Source organism: Abramis brama (genome assembly GCF_963993115.1).
Source record: "Abramis brama genome assembly, chromosome: 21".
Classification (NCBI taxonomy): Eukaryota; Metazoa; Chordata; class Actinopteri; order Cypriniformes; family Leuciscidae; genus Abramis; species Abramis brama.
In genome coordinates, this window is record NC_139983.1 from 17,299,330 (window position 1) to 17,317,770 (window position 18,441).

Consider the following 18,441-nt stretch of genomic DNA (forward strand, 5'->3'; position numbering starts at 1 on the left):
GTGAAATAGTATATTAGTAATAGTATTTAGTATGTCTGTTTCTGTTCTGACAGGTCCGGCTCACAGGAAGGAGTGGCAGAGCGGCAGCCAGAAGAGCCCAGATGATGGACGCCTGTCCACTTCATCGAAACACTCTCGCAGAGGTCAGAATAGGCTTTGACCAATTTTTACATTGATTATAAATATTATTACAAAAAAAAGAAAAAAAACAGTTTTTGATGTCTGAAATTTTCCAGACTCATCATCATCTTTGTCCATCTCTGAGGACAATGTGGAGAGGCTGTTATGCAGAGAGTCGTCTAGGCTGAGCAGCGGAGGCTCGTACAGCGTTGAATGGAGGTGGAGTGGTGATGTTTCGGAGAGCCGAAGCGAACAGGACAGTGGCAGCAGCTGCGGTTTGTCCCGGTCCGACAGCATGGAAGGGTGGCGGTGCCATCCACTCCCGGGTCAAGTTACTGTCGAGCCGACAGAGACTTCAAGTGGCCGAACTGCTCAGGGTGCCATGGAGAATTCTCCTGTGAACAAGAGCTCAACAGGTGAGACTGAAATAAGGCTGGGCAGTGTAAAGTGTACAGATAGAGATTTTGCTATTCCATGCAAAACTGCTTCAAGTTTTTAGCATGTTAATGTCCGGTCACATTTACTGGTGCTCAGCTGAATTTTGCTTTCTGATTTTTTATCGGAAGTTCATCTAACAGTTTCAGAGCATTCAGAGAACATTCAAAAGTAACATACCCATAATGCAAAATGCTAAAATATAATGTTCCTTTAACCAAGAGAAAACATTTTTGAAAAATGTGAAAAATAATTTTTGGGAAATTAAAAATGGGAACTTAATTTCTTAACTTAAAGGGAACATTACTAAAACGTTCTCAATAAGCCGTGAACTCAATGGTGCTTGCGCTGTCTGACACACACCCGAAACATGCGCACAGAAAGCTGATTCTCAGACAGCATTCCATCCACAATAGAATTATATTTCTGACTTATTGCACTTGAATTGCCAAATTTATTTTTTTATTTTTTTAATGGCTGTTGTGCCAAGGATTACAGAGTCGGTTATTTCATAAATAAGACATTGGTATGCATTTAATAAAAATCAATGTTTATTTAAATATATTTAATATAATATAAATACATTTTAAGATATGGCCCACATCTTTGCCATTACCAGAACTGAGCCACATGTGCCAGAGTTGGCCAAATAATGCCTGGAAGTGGCGGAGCCAGGATTTTTTCATAGGGGTGGCCAGGCAAGGGCCAGCAACCAGTTTGGGGTGGCACAGAAATCTTAATTATTTTTTCATAAAAAATAATTTGACTATAATGTATTGGACTGTTTTAGTGCCTAGTGCCTACACAACTGAATAAAGTTAATTTGTACTTAATTGTAATTGAGTTAGTAGTGAATTAGGAATCATGGAATACTGAGGGAATTTTATAAAAAAAATTATTACCCACCACCTCATATTAAAATTAATTAAATAGTAATAAAAGGGCACACACTATAGCTAAAGTTCAACTTGCTCAGTTAGCTTGGTTCTGGTTCTCAAAATCTCTAGTAGCTTGTTCTACATTGTTGCATCTTCATGGATGAGATAACATGCAGATAATACTGTAGTCCAAATATTATTCAACCTTCAATACGTTTTATATAATCAATGAACTCTTCAACCAATTCTGAGTTTGTCAAAAAAAGTTTAACTTTCTATATTAGTTGTCAAAATAAATAATTGCAACAGTTCTATCATACCGAAATTAAAAAGGAAAACAAAAGTTCTCTTTTGAATCCCCATGTGCAAGAATGTGAACAAGGCGGAAGTCAACAGCACATAATGTAAAATGTTATGTTTTTCATAATGTAATGTAAACAGAATGTAAAATTAGTTATTTTATGGATTTAAAAATTATCCATTTTTGTTTGTCCTTTACAAATGAACGCAAAATGAATGCATATCTTCTAGTACAAATGCACAGTGCTCACATTTATTTGGACATTAAAACATTACATATCAGTTTGTGCCTTATATTGTGATCTCACATAGCAGAATATTTTAATCCAGACACATGTGACGCATAGTATAACAAATACATGCATGCAGTTTTGACAGCTTTAATCGCCTTTTTGATTCTTACATGAGTTAATTAACGACAACTACGGCTACAGCACGCCGCATTTGCGCGTAATGTGCAAGCACAGTACAACGGCTGTCAGCCGTATGACAGAAAAGTTAGTTTTACTGACATTTGGCCTGATAACATCTCATCTTACCGAAGATAGCCAACTGAATAAGGACATATATGTAATATTTCTGTTCCTCAAATAAAGCTTTCAAATGGTTTCAGAAGCTTCAAAATATAATGCACGAAAAGCTTATGGTGCTTTTATAGTAGTTTTTTGTCTTTTATAGAGCTTGTGAGTAACAACCATAACTCACAGTATCGGAATATCCGTTCCATGACTGACCGATACCCAATCCGACAAAAAGGGCCCGTGTCGGACCGATTTTAAGTATTGGATTAACTCATCCCTACTTAAAACTTGTATGATGTAGGATCATCTGTTGTTCTTCAACTCTAGACAATCTGTCTGTGGGATATCAGTGCCGTTCCAAAGGAGGGGAAGATAGTAGATGCCAAGACCATCTTCACAGGGCACACAGCTGTGGTGGAGGATGTGTCCTGGCACCTTCTACATGAATCGCTGTTTGGCTCTGTGGCTGATGACCAGAAACTCATGATGTGAGTAAGCAAAACGTACTGTTCTCCCTCTGCTGTGCAGGAATCAGTGAAACTGTAGGACTTTTTGTTTTTTTAAGAAAAAGAGAAACATTTAAAGGGTTAGTTCACCCAAAAATGAAAATACTGTCAGTAATTACTCACCCTCATGTTGTTCCAACCCCGTAAGACTTTGTTCATCTTCGGATATTTTTGATTAAATCTGAGAGCTGTCTCACCTCTCCATTGGCTTCTATGTTATTGAAACTTGCCGGCCCAGAAAGTAAGTAAAGACAATTTTTAAAATAGTCCAAGTGACTACAGTGGTTCAACCATAAGTTTATCAAGCGACGAAAATACTTTTTGTGTGCAAAAAACCCCCAAAATACCGACTTTATTCAACTATTAATTTTCTTCTGTGTGGGCATCTGACGTGAGTTCATGTAGTGTAACAGCACAGCGCAACGTCAGAATGTAGGCTCACTATTGGCCAGCATCACACACATGACCAGCTTCAGCCAATAGTGAGCCTACGTTCTGACCTTGCGCTGTGCTGTTACATTGTCTTTACTAACTTTCTGGGCTGGCAAGTTTCAATAACATAGAAGCCAATGGAGTAGTGAGACAGCTCTTTTAGATTTAATCAAAAATATCTTAATTTGTGTTCCGAAGATGAACGAAAGCCTTACGGGGTTGGAACAACATGAGGGTGAGTAATTACTGACAGAATTTTTATTTTTGGGGTGAACTAACCCTTTAAGTTGTATTACACTATGAAATGTCTGTCTTCTACAGCTGGGACACACGATCCAATAACACATCAAAGCCCAGTCACTCTGTGGACGCCCACACGGCCGAAGTCAACTGCCTGTCCTTCAACCCATACAGTGAGTTTATTCTGGCCAGTGGCTCAGCAGACAAGGTCTGTACATGTTGCGATCTACATAATCACACATGCACACTCATCTGTAGGAAGAATTTGCTTTAGAGATCCGTCCTCATGCGGAGAGAACACAATCCCCTTAAAGAGTTAGTTCACCCAAAAATAGAAATTCTGTCATAAATTTCTCGCCCTCATGTCGTTCCAAACCCATAAGACTTTCGTTCATCTTCAAAGCACAAATTAAGATATTTTTAATGAAATCTCAGAGATTTCTGTCCCTCTATTGACAGTCTACAGAACTACCACTTTGACCCTTTAAAAAGTTAATAAAGAGATCGTAAAACGAATCCAGATGAATTGAATGGTTTAGTCCAAATGTTCTGAAGAGATTTGATCGCTTTATATGATAAACTGATTGAATTTAGACTTTTATTCACATATTAACATTCATCAACTCACACATCAGTTGTGGTAAACGGAAGCTCAAGCATGTTCGTTTGACATGCGAGAAACAATGACGTTCATTTTCGCATGTCAAGTTCGGTTGAGCTTCTGTTTGTGTTTGCTGATCAATGTTTATATATGAATTAAAGCCTAAATTAAATCTGTTTATCATTTAAAGCGATCGAGTCTCTTAAAAAAAATTGGACTAAACCGCTCAATTCATATGGATTGGTTTACAATCTTTTTTATAAACTTTTTGAAACATCAAAGTGGTAGTTGTGCAGACAAATCTTTCAGATTTTATCAAAAATATCTTTTGTGCTTTGAAGATGAACGGAAGTCTTACGGGTTTGGAACAACATGAGGGTGAGTAATTAATAACAGAATTTTCATTTTTGTGTGAACTATCTGTTTAAGCCCAAAGTACACATCAGTTTTGATGTATGCATAAGCTTTTAAAGTATAGTCTATTTAATATTGTGCATGATTTAGAAAAAAAAATGACATGCTCACTGTTTGTTTATGGCTGTAGACTGTTGCATTGTGGGATCTGCACAACCTGAAGTTGAAGCTTCACTCTTTTGAGTCACATAAGGATGAAATCTTCCAGGTAACTCAAGATTCTGTTACAATATAACAACATGCAATCCGTAAGCAATAGTGTGGTGATAATAATAATAATAATAATAATGCTGATTCTCTTGACAGGTCCAGTGGTCTCCTCATAACGAGACCATCCTGGCCTCCAGTGGCACAGACAGACGCCTCAATGTTTGGGACCTGAGGTATGGCATTACTACTCTTTTATAATTGATCCTGAAAATATACTTTTTTTCTTTCTTGATGCTCATTCCTGGTTTAATTTGAACCGTTCATTTGTGCTAACTGTATTTGGATCCACAAATGCTTTTATCTTATATTGATTGCTTTGTTACATTTATGTCCTTTAGTAAAATTGGAGAAGAGCAGTCTGCGGAGGACGCCGAGGACGGGCCACCTGAGCTGCTGGTGAGTCGAGATAGATTTGCTGAAAATATTTATTGTGACAGATGGAGCTATAATGATATGATTATTGATAACTATTTCAATACCACAGCAAAAAACACACACTATTGATCACACTCTATTTTAGTATAAAGTTGAATACAAGTGTAAATAACATATTTAATTAATATATTAATTGATAATTAATATATATTTTTAAATTTTTGGGGGTTTAAATGTCTCTTATGCTCATCAAAGCTGCATTTATTTGATCAAAAATACAGTTTTTGACAGTAATACTGTGGAATATTACAATTTAAAATAACAGATTTCTATTTAATATAAAATGCAATTCATTCCTGAATAGCCAAGCTGAAATTATCATCATTACTCCGGTCTGCAGAGTTACATGATCCTTCAAAAATCATTCTAATATGCTGATTTGATGGTCAAGATACATTTTTATCAATATTGAAAAAAGTTGTGCTACTTGATGCATTTTTTTCAGGATTCTGACTGAATAGAAATTCTAAATGAAGAGAATCATTCTGATGAATAGAAAGTTCAAAAGAAAGCATTTATTTAAAATAGAAATCTTTGTAAGAAATGTATTTACTGTCAATTTTGATCAATTTAATACATCCTTTCTGAATAAAAGTATTAATATCTTGAGTAGTGTTGTCAGAAATGGTAAATTTAACTCAAGTTAAATAGGGTCCAATATTAAATTTCTGCCGTATCAATACATCGATACCATCTGCGCTTTATTGCTCTCTGTTCTCTCCGACAGTGAGTTGACACACACACACACACACACACACACACACACACACACACGCACGCCTCCTCTTACTCACTCGTCTCAATGCACTCTGATAGTGTTGGTGTTATAGGGCATGAATTTCAATGTGGGATTGTGGGTATAGCGCATAATTTTACTATTGTATGTAGCCCACAAAAAAGAAAACTAATCAGTCATCAGGGCATATACTCTGTCAAAACTACACATATGAATCCAGTTATATTTAGTTAAATAAAGAGTGTATCATATCGCTGCAGACATTTTCAAATATGTAAATATTTAAATAATCATAATGTCATGACCTATGAACATAGATACACATTACATGCATAACAATACATTCAACTATGATGCGGTGCACAAAATACATAGATTGAAAAAGATTGTCAAATAACTGTAAATAAAAAAAGAATGCAGAAGGTTTGTAAAATCAAAGCGTTTATTTTTAAATCAGATTTTTGTAAGACATTTGAAACATTATGGTGGCATCATAGCTGCTAGTTTCTAAAAGAGAAGACCTCTAATAACCAAAGTGCTATTATAGTTACATTTAAATGGCTTCACTCGTTGTAAGAATTGTACATCAAAAATGTTGCTTAGGTGAAAACATATTATATTAAACAAAATCAACCATTGGACCATGCCAGGCCCCTCCCACAGTTTGATTGACATGTAACAGGGAAGCAGAACCACACCCCATCATGACCTAGTTTCCTTATAAAGTCTTTCAGATCTCATTGCCATAGCCAAGTTCAGCACACTTAAGGATATTTCACACCATACACACCACAAGCTAAAAAGACTTGAGCTCTATTGGAGGAAAACTAAACAAACAAACAAACAAAAAGTAATATCTAAAGAAAAATGATATATTATTAAAACCGATGCAGAACACTGCAACACATTGACTCTCTGGTCTAAAATATATCACACAATTTCAAAATTGGAAAAGATTTCTTGTAATACTTTAAATTAGAATGACCATCCAGTGTGTGTCATTTGTAATACATAAGCTATTAAATCTACAAGTAATAAAGGTCTAAAGACTTCCCATACATGTAAGGGTGACTCAGATGAAAAAGTTAAATATTCACCTAACCTGAAACAAACTGACAAAATGTTACTTCAAAACCTCAGCAATCAAAATGAAAAGAAAAAAATGAAGACATTCCTATCATGAGAACAAACAGCCTTAAGACAAAAGAGAGACCGCTACATTGTACAGCCAATACACATGATACAGTGATAGTTGAACAGAGATGCTGATAACTAGCATATACATTCTGAACACCTCATACTTGCAGCGCTCAGGCTAATATCAGCAGACACTCTCTTTCATACAAATGATAACAGACACTACACTGAACTCCTAAGGAAGCAATCTGGTTAGAGCTTTTCACACTTAACCGTTTCTACACGATGGACACCTGTAGGGTGACATTTTGGAATATAAAAGTCGAGACATGTCGAGAGTTGTATGTGTACACAAGAAAAAGTCTTTTCTTATTTGTCTTTTTAAATACAGTGTTTTGCAAACTTAGAAAAAAGGTTCTTAAAATAAGGTGAACTGCATGCATCAAAATATTAGTCCTCTGTATGACTTCTTCACAGAATTTGATAAATTCCCATTTTGGGAATAGTTGAAATTCGCAGAGGATTTTAAGGAAATGTCCCCTGAAAACCGAACCAACTTTTCTCATATACAAACATACCTGCTATAATAATTAATTATACAAGAGCATGTGAAGTTTCACTGTCTTTAAAATGTCGAAAGCACTTATAAAGTGTATGTTTGCAGTGCTCTCGCCAAAACCTAACTACTAAATTTTATTTTATTTTTACATAATGTGATTTATGTACAGAAAAGTCCACCACATAATTTATTTTGTTTTATAAATTAAAAAAAAATTAAAACACAGGGATCCTCCTCCTGACGTCATGGGTCCACGGTAACGTGTAAGGCGAATGTAAGGTGTGGTTCAACAGCATCTATTGTTTTTTCCCCCTAAAACACGAAAAAGAGCTTTTGTGCCATCTTTGGTCACAGGGAAATTTGTGTGAGTATACGGTTTGAAGTTTAAGGGGTATTTTGAATATACCCCTTCACTTATGCATCTGATATTCATGGCACACAAAACAGTTTCTGATTTCCTGATGGTCCAGGTCAGCATAGGTATTAACCAGCAAGAAAAATGAAGTGTAATCTCGTAGGTCCCCCAGAAACAGGAAGTAGAATTATATAGGACCCAACAGAGAGAGGAAGTAGAATTCGCCAGGACCCATCTCAGGAAGTAGAATTGATCAAGACCCCCTTGGAACAGGAAGTGTGTCAGCAGTGTGATGCATGCTCATGCGCAAGCGAATAGGCCAAAGTTCTGTCTCTTTGAAGACCATGCGTTTCAGAGTGGAAGCCATAGACGGTTTTTCAGGCCAAATGCCCCTTTTCATCTTTTGTGGCCCTGCCGCTCAGGAAACAGATCAACCATATACCTGCAAGCCTTGAGAGACACAAAACAGACCATAAAAGAATAAAAGTAATTATAAATTGGACCTCTAATTGTACTGTAACAGTTATATGGGGAATGATTTGACATACAGAACCATTCAAAAGTTTAGGGTTACTAAGATTTTTCATGTTTTTGAAAAGAAGTCTCATGCTCACCAAGGCTGTACTTGTTTCATCAAAACTTGTTAAAACGGTAATATTGTGAAATGTTATTTGAGTCAATAACTGTTTTCTATTTTAATATATTTTAAAATGTAATTTATTCCCGTGATGCAAATCTGAATTTTCAGCAGCTATTACTCCAGTCATCAGTGTCACATGATCCTTCAGAAAAAAATACCTTACAGACCCCAAACCTTTGAACAGTAGTACCAGGGGTAGACTTCATCTGATTTGGTGAAACATATTTGGCTAACACTCAAGTGCATGTCTGTGCTCTGGAGAGCGTGAAGTTTCTATTTACAATGTGTTTTTGCAGAGTTGCGCAATGTAGCCAATCACAGACATATCTGTTGATTTCTGAACGCAATGACAAATGAGAGGTGTTTAAGTTAGTCAGAATCCACTCACCACTAAAAACGGCAGTTCTAAACGCTCTTGAATCCTCTCATTATAATAAGCAAAGTATAGACATGAGGTAAATAAAGAGATTCAGAATGCAGTGTAGAGAGCTTCATTGATTATAATGGAACTTGGTGAGATCGCGATGAAATGAAATGAAATGAAATGAAATGAAATGAGATGAGTGACAGACATTTAGTGATTCTAAGGGGTGCTTTCTTGGCTATATATAAACAAAATGATTAAATGTAGTAATTAAAATGATTTAATTTACAACTAAAGAAAATAATAATATATTGTGTTGGGTATAGCCTACTACACACTATTCGTGCACGTGACAATCTGATGGTCTCACAACAGAGATACTCAGCTCAGAGAAAAAAGTATGCTTTTGAGGTTTATAAGCCGTGTGTTTCGTGCCATGATTTTATTTGTCTTGATTTCTCAAAATTTGCTTTTCCCGTGTGCGTGGGCGCGAACTGCTGCGCACTTGCATGAATGTACACAGGAATGCAGCGACTAAATATTTTCGCTTAATAATAGATTACATTTTCAGCTTGTTTTTCACCAAACACTACCATTAGAACACTTGGAATTCAGAGTGAGTTGCATGGGATTATTGTTTGAATAATTTTTTTTTTTTTTTTTTTTTAAGATTGTAGAAGGCCACATTCACTGCTATTAAATGGAGAAGTGCAAGTATGATTTTTGTGTGTAATTTATTATTTTGTAATACAAAAAATAAGGTAATATGGCTTTAGAACAACATCAGGTTGATTAATAAATTGCTGAATTTTCTAAATCCCAAAGACAAGTTATGAAGGGGTAAATTTGCTTAGGCACAGAGAATAATTAATAATATAAATAAAAACAATAATAAACAGAGCTATTTGAAGTGTACCTGCCTATAGTGGTGAAGTCACATCTAAGAATGATGTTTTCTCTCTGAACGCTTTTCTTCCTTCTTCCTCGCCTTGGAAACGTCGCCCTGTTTACACATAAACAGAGAGAACAATCTGTATCAAAGAGATGGATAACTTTTAGGAATAAATTATAGTTCAGAATCAATACAATCACCCTGAAAATAGCCAGACACCATCATTTGATAACAGTCTTTCAGTAACAATTAACAGGAAGTTAATATTAAATAGATCAGTTCAGTTCATGTTATTTGTTCCTGTAGGAAAGGCATAGTGTATAGAGCTGGAAGGAAGGCAAAAAATGGTTAAAAGGGAAGGAAAAGAAAGCCAAGACAAGTTGAAGGTTAGAAGAGATAAGGCTGAAGAAACATTTTCATCAGTTTCGGTATGAACATAAAAAAATAATAATAATTCTCAATAAACCCTCACACAAATTCACAGCAAATACTTTTGGTTAATTCTGGTCTCCAGTCTGTGTGGATATAATGAGGATTTCTGGTATCCAAATCTGTCTACTAGGCCCGTATCATACCAAAAACCTCATGTGCATTCATTATAGTTTTATTATTACAGCACATACACAACTATTCAAAAGTTTTGGGTCAGTAAGGTTGTTTTTTTTTTTTGAATGAAATACATTTTTAATAATGTTATTCTGCAAGGATTCATGACAGTAAAGTGACAATAAAGACATTTATAATGTTACAACAAAAAAAGTTTTTCTAATAAATGCTATTCATTTGAACTTACTATTCATCAAAGAATCCTGAAAAAATGTATCACAGTTTCCACAAAAATATTATGCATTTAACAGTTTTCAACATTGATAATAATAATAATAATAATAAATGTTTCTTGAGCATCAAATCAGCATATTAGAATGATTTCTGAAGGATCACGTGACACTGGAGACTGGCATAATGAGGCTGAAAATTCAGCTTTGCATCACAAGAATAAATTACATTTTAATATATATGAAAAAAGAAAATAGTTATTTTTAAATTATAATAATAAATTCAACCTTGAGTGGTGAGCATAAGAGACTTATCAAAAACATTTTAAAAAACCTTACTGAACCCACACTTTTGAAATGTATGAAATGCTTCTCGAGTAGTTTTCTTCACTGTGTTAATGAATTTCCTATTTCATGAAATAGGGCATATAGTTGTGTGAAAAAGAAAGTACACCTTCTTTGAATTTTTGGTTTTACATATCAGGACATTAAAAAATAATCTGGTTGTTAGCAGCTCTTAAAAATAGGTAAATACAACCTCAGATGAACAACAACACATGACATGATATTACACTGTGTCATTTATTTAACAAAATTAGAGACAAAATGGAGAAGCCATGTGTGGAAAAACGAAGTACACCCTATGATTTAATAGCTTGTAGAGCCACCTTTAGCAGCAATAACTTGAAGAAATCTGTATGACTATGACTTTTTCAGTCTCTCATCTTTGTGGAGGATTTTGGCCCACTCTTCTTTACAACATTGCTTCAATTCATTGAGGTGGGCATTTGTTTATGCACGGCTCTCTTAAGGTCCTGCCACAGAAATTGAATCGGGTTGAGGACTGGACTTTGACTGGGCCAGTGCAACACCTTGATTCTTTTCTTTTTCAGACATTCTGTTGTAGATTAGCTGGTGTTCTTGGGATCATTGTCCTGTAGCATGGCCCAATTTCAGCCAAGCTTTAGCTGTCGGACAGATTCTAGATTCAGACTCTAGAATACTTTGGTATACAGAGGAGTTCATGGTTGACTCAAAGACTGCAAGGTGCCCAGGTCCTGTGGGTGCAAAACAAGCCCAAATTGTCACCCGTCCACCACTGTGCTTGACAGTTGGTATGAGGTGTTTGTGCTGATATGCTGGTTTTCACCAAACGTGATGCTGTGCATTATGGCCAAGCATCACTTTGGTCTCATCTGTCCAAAGGACATTGTTCCAAAAGTCTTGTGGTTTGTTCAGATGCAACTTTGCAAACCTAAGCCATGCTGCCATGTTCTTTTTAGAGAGAAGTGGTTTTCTCCTGGCAACCCTTGCAAACATGCCATATTTGTCCCGTATTTTCTAATTGAACTGCCATGAACTAACATTTTACATGCAAACTGAGGCTTGTAGAGTCTGAGATTTAACTCTTAGCTTTTTTGCAGTTTCTGTAAACATTGCACGGTCTGGCCTTGGGGTGAATTTGCCGGGACGTCCACTTGGCAACTGTCTTGAATGTTCTCCACTTGTTATTAATCTTCCTCGCTGTAGAATGATGGACTTCAAATTGTCTGGAAATGGCTTTATAACCCTTCCTAGATTGATGGCAGCAACAATTGCTTCTCTAAGATCACTGCTGATGTCTTTCCACCCTGGCATTGTGTTAACACACACCTGAATGCTCTAGACCGGATGATAATTATGTCCCTGATTCGTAAAAACAGAAAAGTGGGTGTACTTTCTTTTTCACATGACTGTATCTCTTTTAAAAAACAGACAGTATTGTTAACTTACATCAAAGATATGAACCATGATATTAGGGAGTGGGACATTATCATGCTAGTGAGCGTTTTATTGGCTAAAAAAAAATATATCCATTTTCCCAAAAGAGATTTTAAATGTATTATAATATCAATATGCAAGTATCCGGAAAGAGAAAAACTCCACACAGACTGTGCAAACCTCAGCATGTGCAGCGAGGTGGGTGTGGATGTCAGGGACCAGGGTGGCAGGCTCTCCTTGTGACTCAATGCCACTCCCCAAGCCCTGGTTTTCAGGAGTGGGAGTGTCCACACGGCAAATCACCTTTCGAATGACCTATGGATGGGTATTAAAGGTCAGAGGTCATCATGAATACTTGGCATGGAAAAATAAAAGAATGTGAAGAAAAACAGGAAAGGACTGGTTAAGGTTATAGAGGAGTGAGCTGAAAGAAAAATTTATTATGTATGTCTTTTAGTATTTAATCTTTGTCTCACTGCCTCTAAATCAGCTCTGAAGAGGTAAAGCTAAAAAACTACAAGCAACCTAAGGGAGTAAAATATGCCGCTAAATTAGAAATGGATAAGAAAGTAGGAGAAAAAATAAACAAAGGGAACAATGGAGATACTTTTCTAGTGATGATGTTTCCATCTTCATCAATAAACTGTTCCTCTGAAACTGACTCGCCAGGAATGTTCCGCGCCTCCTCTCCCTAAAGCAAGACAGCGCTTAGTTCAATTTGCAGACACATACCCAGGACACCTTCAAAAGCAGCACACCACACCTACAAGTATGTTTCCACACACCCAGAGCCATGTGAACCTGCAAGCAAAGCTGGAACTTTAAATACGAGCCAACAAACCTTCATGCCCAGCATCACCACCAAAATCACACAAAGCATTAACAGAAACACACTCTTGTATGTGCATATATCACGTGTATTTATCACACAAGCAAAAAGATAAAATGTAGAAAAAGATGTGAACCCAATCCAAGCACCTGTAAGCACAAAGAAAAAGCAAACACCACACAGCAAGAATAAAGTGATGTAAAAAATAAACATGCGATCAAAGATCAGATCACACTGAGTTTCTAACTGGGCGAATCAGATTCACTCCACCAGCTACACCGAAATCAGACTCTGACCAAAATCGAATCTTAACCCGACCGTCCTGCAGTTTAGCAGGTGGATACCTTAAGAATGAGACGTCTACGAAACACTTTGGTGGTGATGGTACGCTCTTCATCCAGCCCAGTCTCTGTTGATGAGCGCTGCTAATGGATGCATATAAAATACATCTTAATATGTGCTGTATTTGTGTGATTTCAGTTCTCTCATTTAATTAGTCTAAATTGTCATCAGTGTATTCTTTTTTCTGGAGCAAATGCATGTATTAGAATGTGAAGGATTTCACACTTTCATTTAACATGAATTTGTATCTCATTCCACTGTAACAAAGTTAAGAGAGTCAGTTCATAACAGTTATCACAACTGAGGCAAAGGGAGCAGCAGAGTCTTAAACTGGCTGTAGCAGCATTATCTAATCAGCTATTATATGATTATCTCACCTGGACTTTGTGCTCAGCGATCAGAGCTCCTTCTTGCTTGCCCGCCCCTGTCTTCACACCACTGGCTGTTTCCTGAGACACTGAGCTGCGGGGCATGGCATTGGAGTGCTCACCATTTTGTCGAGGTTTGCCTGAATCACCTCTGGATGATGATGTCATCGAGTCGCTAGAGTTCTCCTGACTGCAAGAGGGTTGAAATGTAAAAATGTAGCAAGTTAGGACAAATAACTTGAAATGATACTGGGTAAGAATTAATTAAAAACAAAACCAGAGTTTCCACTGTGTCATCCATCAAGATGGATTGACAAGTTCGCTAAACAAGACTATAACAGACGTTGGGACCAGTGGCGTAGCATCTGGGCATGGAGGGTATGCACGTGCAAATGGGCCCGGGCCGATAGGGGAACTCATGGGGAACTTTTAATTAAAACGAGGGAATTCATTTTTAATTCGTGGCCACAATAAATATATTTTTGTATGCATGTCATGTGTAGTAATTTCTTGTTTCTCCGTAATGTCTAATTTCTCTGTCATTTCTTGTGTGCATTATTATTTTTGCACCCCGTGGCTGCCGTAGAACTACGCCGTAATTTTTTATAGACGCTGCATCACCGTGCCAAATTAAAAAAAGAAAACACCGTGTGAGAGGTTACTAGCGGCTAGCTAATTGAACATTAAAGGATGGACAAATACAAACATAAAAGTGGGGCCTTAAAGAGGAAAGAGAGGGTGGAGAAGTTAGTCGCGAGCTCGCGACACAAAAACTATCCAAAATAGACCGTTTTTTGTGCCGACCTAGTGCGAATGACAACGATGTCGAAGGTGAGAGGGAAGTTTTGTCAGCTAATATCAGCAGTTGCACATCTTTGGATGAGAACAACAATTCAGCTGACATATCCGATATACAAAGGGGCACAGAGGTTAGTGGAGATACAAAAAAGACTTGTCACACCAGACCTTCCACAACAATTGATCGCATTCCGTGCAGCCTTTAAAAGACAAATCTCTGGGATAACAACAGTTCAAGATCTGGCCAGTTTTTTGATTGTTGAGAACTCTATCACATCTAGCTTCAGTGACGTGCACCGTTTTAGTTTTCTTTCTTACCATCCCTGTTACTGTTTCTTCAGCGGAGCACTCATTTTCAAAACTGAAGCTAATAAAAATGTATTTGCGGAGCACCATGAACAGACTATTGGGACTGGCAATACAATTTTTTTGCATGGGGCCCAGGACTGACTTGACTTCCCACTGTTTGGGACAGAATTCTTGTAATGCAAAGAAAAAAGCAATTACACAACATTTTATGATGAAAAGGTGCTCTTTGGTTTTTAACTGTTTTAACTAGTGTGCTCACTCACAGAATCAGACACTGCTGCTTTTTACACAACACATTTCCCGTTATGAATTATAATACCGCTTAGTTCATTACTCTGCAGGGTTGGATTACGTTTTCACCTCAACTGAACCACCCCAGAGTTCATTTTCAATCGGGTCGAGACCACCTCGTTCAGGCGATCTCAGAACGATTGTTTTAGTGGAGATCTGAGAGCAATTGCTTCAAATATGCTTAAACCGAACTAAGGGAAAAAAACACACCAGGTTCTGAAACAAACGCTCCAAACAAGCCAGGTGTGGAAACACCCTTAGTCTCAATAGATGGTCTTTTTGGAAAAGTTACGGTATGATTTTCTAGTACTTCAAACACACTCAAAATATCAAGTTTCAAATTTGATTTCTCAAGATATAATCCCTTTAAATGTGGGTTTATGTAAGCATAATAGTAACTGTGTAAAGTGAAGTACCTGTTGTCCTGTCTGTCCATGTAGTCTGACCCATGGCTCCGCCCTGAAGTGGGCGGCTCCGCATTAACGTTCGATGTCTCAGTGAGCCAGCCTGTGGACAGCGAGCACATCTCAGACTCAATTTGTTCAACACCTCTCACTACCTCTCTCACTTTCTCCTTAGTCATCTCCTCATTCACTTCCCTCTCCCTCTCTCTGACGTGGTCTCCTGACACCTCCAATCGCTCCTGTCTCTTCTCGGCTTCCTCCTCCTCCTCCTCCTCCTCCTCTCCTCCTGAGCCAGATTCCCTCAGGACCTCTGCCCAGGGTCGCAAAGGGGATGAATCATGATCTTTGACCTCTTTCAGAGTCACTCTCTCCTGTCCCTTCATGTTAACATTTGTTTCTTCTAATGGTGATGGTAATAATGTTGATGAGGGACTCTTACACTCTTCTTTTCCCTTGTATGTTAGGTCAGTCTGTTCCACCATAGGGGACGATTTATGTTGGAAGTGAAAAGACTCTTTTTTCTCATTTCCTTCTCTCTGTTCCCTTTGTTGAGATTCCTGGTTCCCCTGTATATTGTGGTCCTGTTCGATCAGAGAGGGTTGGTCTGTTTTTGGGACAGACTGAAGTGGTAGAGAGCAAACCGAGGAGTTTAGAGGAGGTTCATCATGGTCTAGTGGAGAAAGCTCAGGGATAATGTGTGAGTCAGGGTCACATGTGACAGCTGCGGGTTGTGTTGTGCATTTGGGGTTGTCGGGAGGGAGCTGAGAGTGTGTATGAGGATCAGGGGAGAGTATGTGTGTGTGTATTTCTGCAGATGTTTCAGAGAGAGTGTGAGACTGGTTTACAGGTTTGGACAGGGGCAGGTCACAGGGTCTGGATGGGGTGATCCTGACAGACTCGTCCTCATTGTCCTGCACTAGCCCCCAGGAGGGGCAATAAGGGGGAGGATCAAAGGGCAGATCTAAGATTGCTTCGAGGTCATCAGAACTAGAGGGGCAGATAGGGGGTGTGGTGGGATAGGGGTTGGTAGTTGACTGCAGCTGAGCCAGGATGTTGTGGAAACCTGGGTGAGATGATACACAGATGGATGGACATGACAGGACACAATTACGATCACACACACACAAACACACACACACACACACACACACACACACACAAACACACACACACAAACACACACACACACACACGTACACATGCTTAAAGGAGAAGTATACCAACAATTATTTCCAGATTATTTCCTCAACCTCATGTTGTTTTGAAACTGCATTCTGTTCACTTTTTTTTTTAAAGAATCTTTGTACAAATGTTATTTTTTCATACGATGATGGATTGAAACAACATGAGGAGGAGTAAATATTGACAATTTTCATTTTTTGGTGAACTATTTATTTAAATGTAGACAGACAACCACCTAAGCCCAACTTGAAGAGCAAATGCAGTTTTAGACAGAATTTCCCAGAGCTTCAGCAGACGCACAGGCCAACAAACACACAGTTAATACACAATGAAAATGAAACAGATTCAGATTTCCAAAAACAGAGGGCTTGTGATTGCATATACACTACCATTCAAAAGTCCCCTGAAAAAAGTGATTTCTGAAGGATCATGTGACACTAAAGACTGGAGTAATGAAGCGGAAAATTCATATTTGCCATCACAGGAATAAATTACATTTTAAAATATATTAAAATAGAAAACAGTTATTTCTAATAATAAAATCTAATAATATTTCACATTACAGTTTTACTGTATTTTTGACCAAATACATGCAGCCTTGGTGGGCATAAGAGACTTTTGAACGGTATCTATGTGTATATGTACATGTGATCTCCCCATAGTAAAAGAGCTGTGTGTGTTCATGTTTAACTTTGACTTAAAAAAAAGTACAGCATTAGAGTTAACATTATAGTCTAGAATAATAAAAAGTGGGTGTTACTTGTGCTAGTTGGACACCATTACATATGCTGTATAACTGCAAAGAAGCATAGTCTTAATTTCATAAGCCAAGTTTCCATCCAGTTTCGGAAAAAGTGAATATGCGTTAAAAAAAGCTTCCAGTCTCCAGTCTGTTTCCAATAAAATGGTGTGCGTAATGATGTAATCCCTAAAAAGATAAGTTTTGCTGTATTGCTAAAAAAAATTCCATATATAATTTCACATATATTGCAAATTATATTGTCTTTCGCATCCAAAATATTTGTAAAATGTAGGAAGTAATGAGACAACTGATATTCGTCAATTTACTACTTACCATTTTCACAAATAATAGGCCATTATTATTATTAGGAAACTATTATTATTACTATTATTAGGAAATAGCTTATCCATGTTACTGCCTTTGTGTGACAAAACCAATGAGTTTTAAGGTACAGTGAAATGTTCAGTATTTACATTTGTCATGTAGCTTAGGACAGCTTCTAACCATAACATTAAAACAGACTTACGATTTTATTAATCGAGATTCTATCTACTACCAAATGGAATCAATTCACAAATTTCTAAAATCTTTTTTTTATTTTTTATGTTTGTTAATATCGTGATGTTGCCGGAACAAAGGTGGCGGGAGTCAACTGCGAGAGTAGTGCATCACCTGGACAGTTTAGAGTGTGCACAGGCTTGCAACAGGGGAAGCATTATAAATTAAGCTTACTTGACAACAACAATTCCTATATCAATATCTTAACAAATAGAAAATAGCCTTAAATAATGTATAGTTACCTGCACACATCAAGCTTTTCTTGCGATCTTACAGACTCTTACGTGTACAGGCATTTTTTACACA

General features: G+C 37.3%; 2 protein-coding genes across 6 annotated transcripts in view; one reads left to right on the forward strand and one right to left on the reverse strand.

The window, feature by feature from the left end:
* Nucleotides 1-361: 361 nt before the first annotated feature.
* LOC311071767 (histone-binding protein RBBP7-like) lies at nucleotides 362-5,161 on the forward strand (the record flags this gene model as incomplete). The annotated part of the gene is made up of 6 exons (XM_084096306.1): nucleotides 362-536; nucleotides 2,582-2,742; nucleotides 3,514-3,640; nucleotides 4,578-4,655; nucleotides 4,754-4,830; nucleotides 4,996-5,161. Exons 2-6 carry the CDS (start codon nucleotides 2,738-2,740, stop codon nucleotides 5,159-5,161), a joined length of 453 nt encoding a protein of 150 aa, XP_083952432.1. The 5' UTR covers nucleotides 362-536; nucleotides 2,582-2,737.
* Nucleotides 5,162-6,251: 1,090 nt separating this feature from the next.
* Nucleotides 6,252-18,441, reverse strand: part of ank3a (ankyrin 3a) — a 101,939-nt gene continuing 89,749 nt past the window's right edge. For all 5 annotated transcript variants that reach the window (XM_084097519.1, XM_084097518.1, XM_084097517.1 and 2 more), the window contains 6 exons: nucleotides 15,666-16,716; nucleotides 13,861-14,041; nucleotides 12,920-13,003; nucleotides 12,493-12,627; nucleotides 9,800-9,886; nucleotides 6,252-8,329 (listed from right to left, as the gene is read on the reverse strand). In XM_084097519.1, coding sequence (XP_083953645.1) covers nucleotides 9,824-9,886; nucleotides 12,493-12,627; nucleotides 12,920-13,003; nucleotides 13,861-14,041; nucleotides 15,666-16,716 — 1,514 coding nt within the window. In that variant the 3' untranslated portion in view covers nucleotides 6,252-8,329; nucleotides 9,800-9,823. The remainder of the gene's footprint in view (nucleotides 8,330-9,799; nucleotides 9,887-12,492; nucleotides 12,628-12,919; nucleotides 13,004-13,860; nucleotides 14,042-15,665; nucleotides 16,717-18,441) is intronic.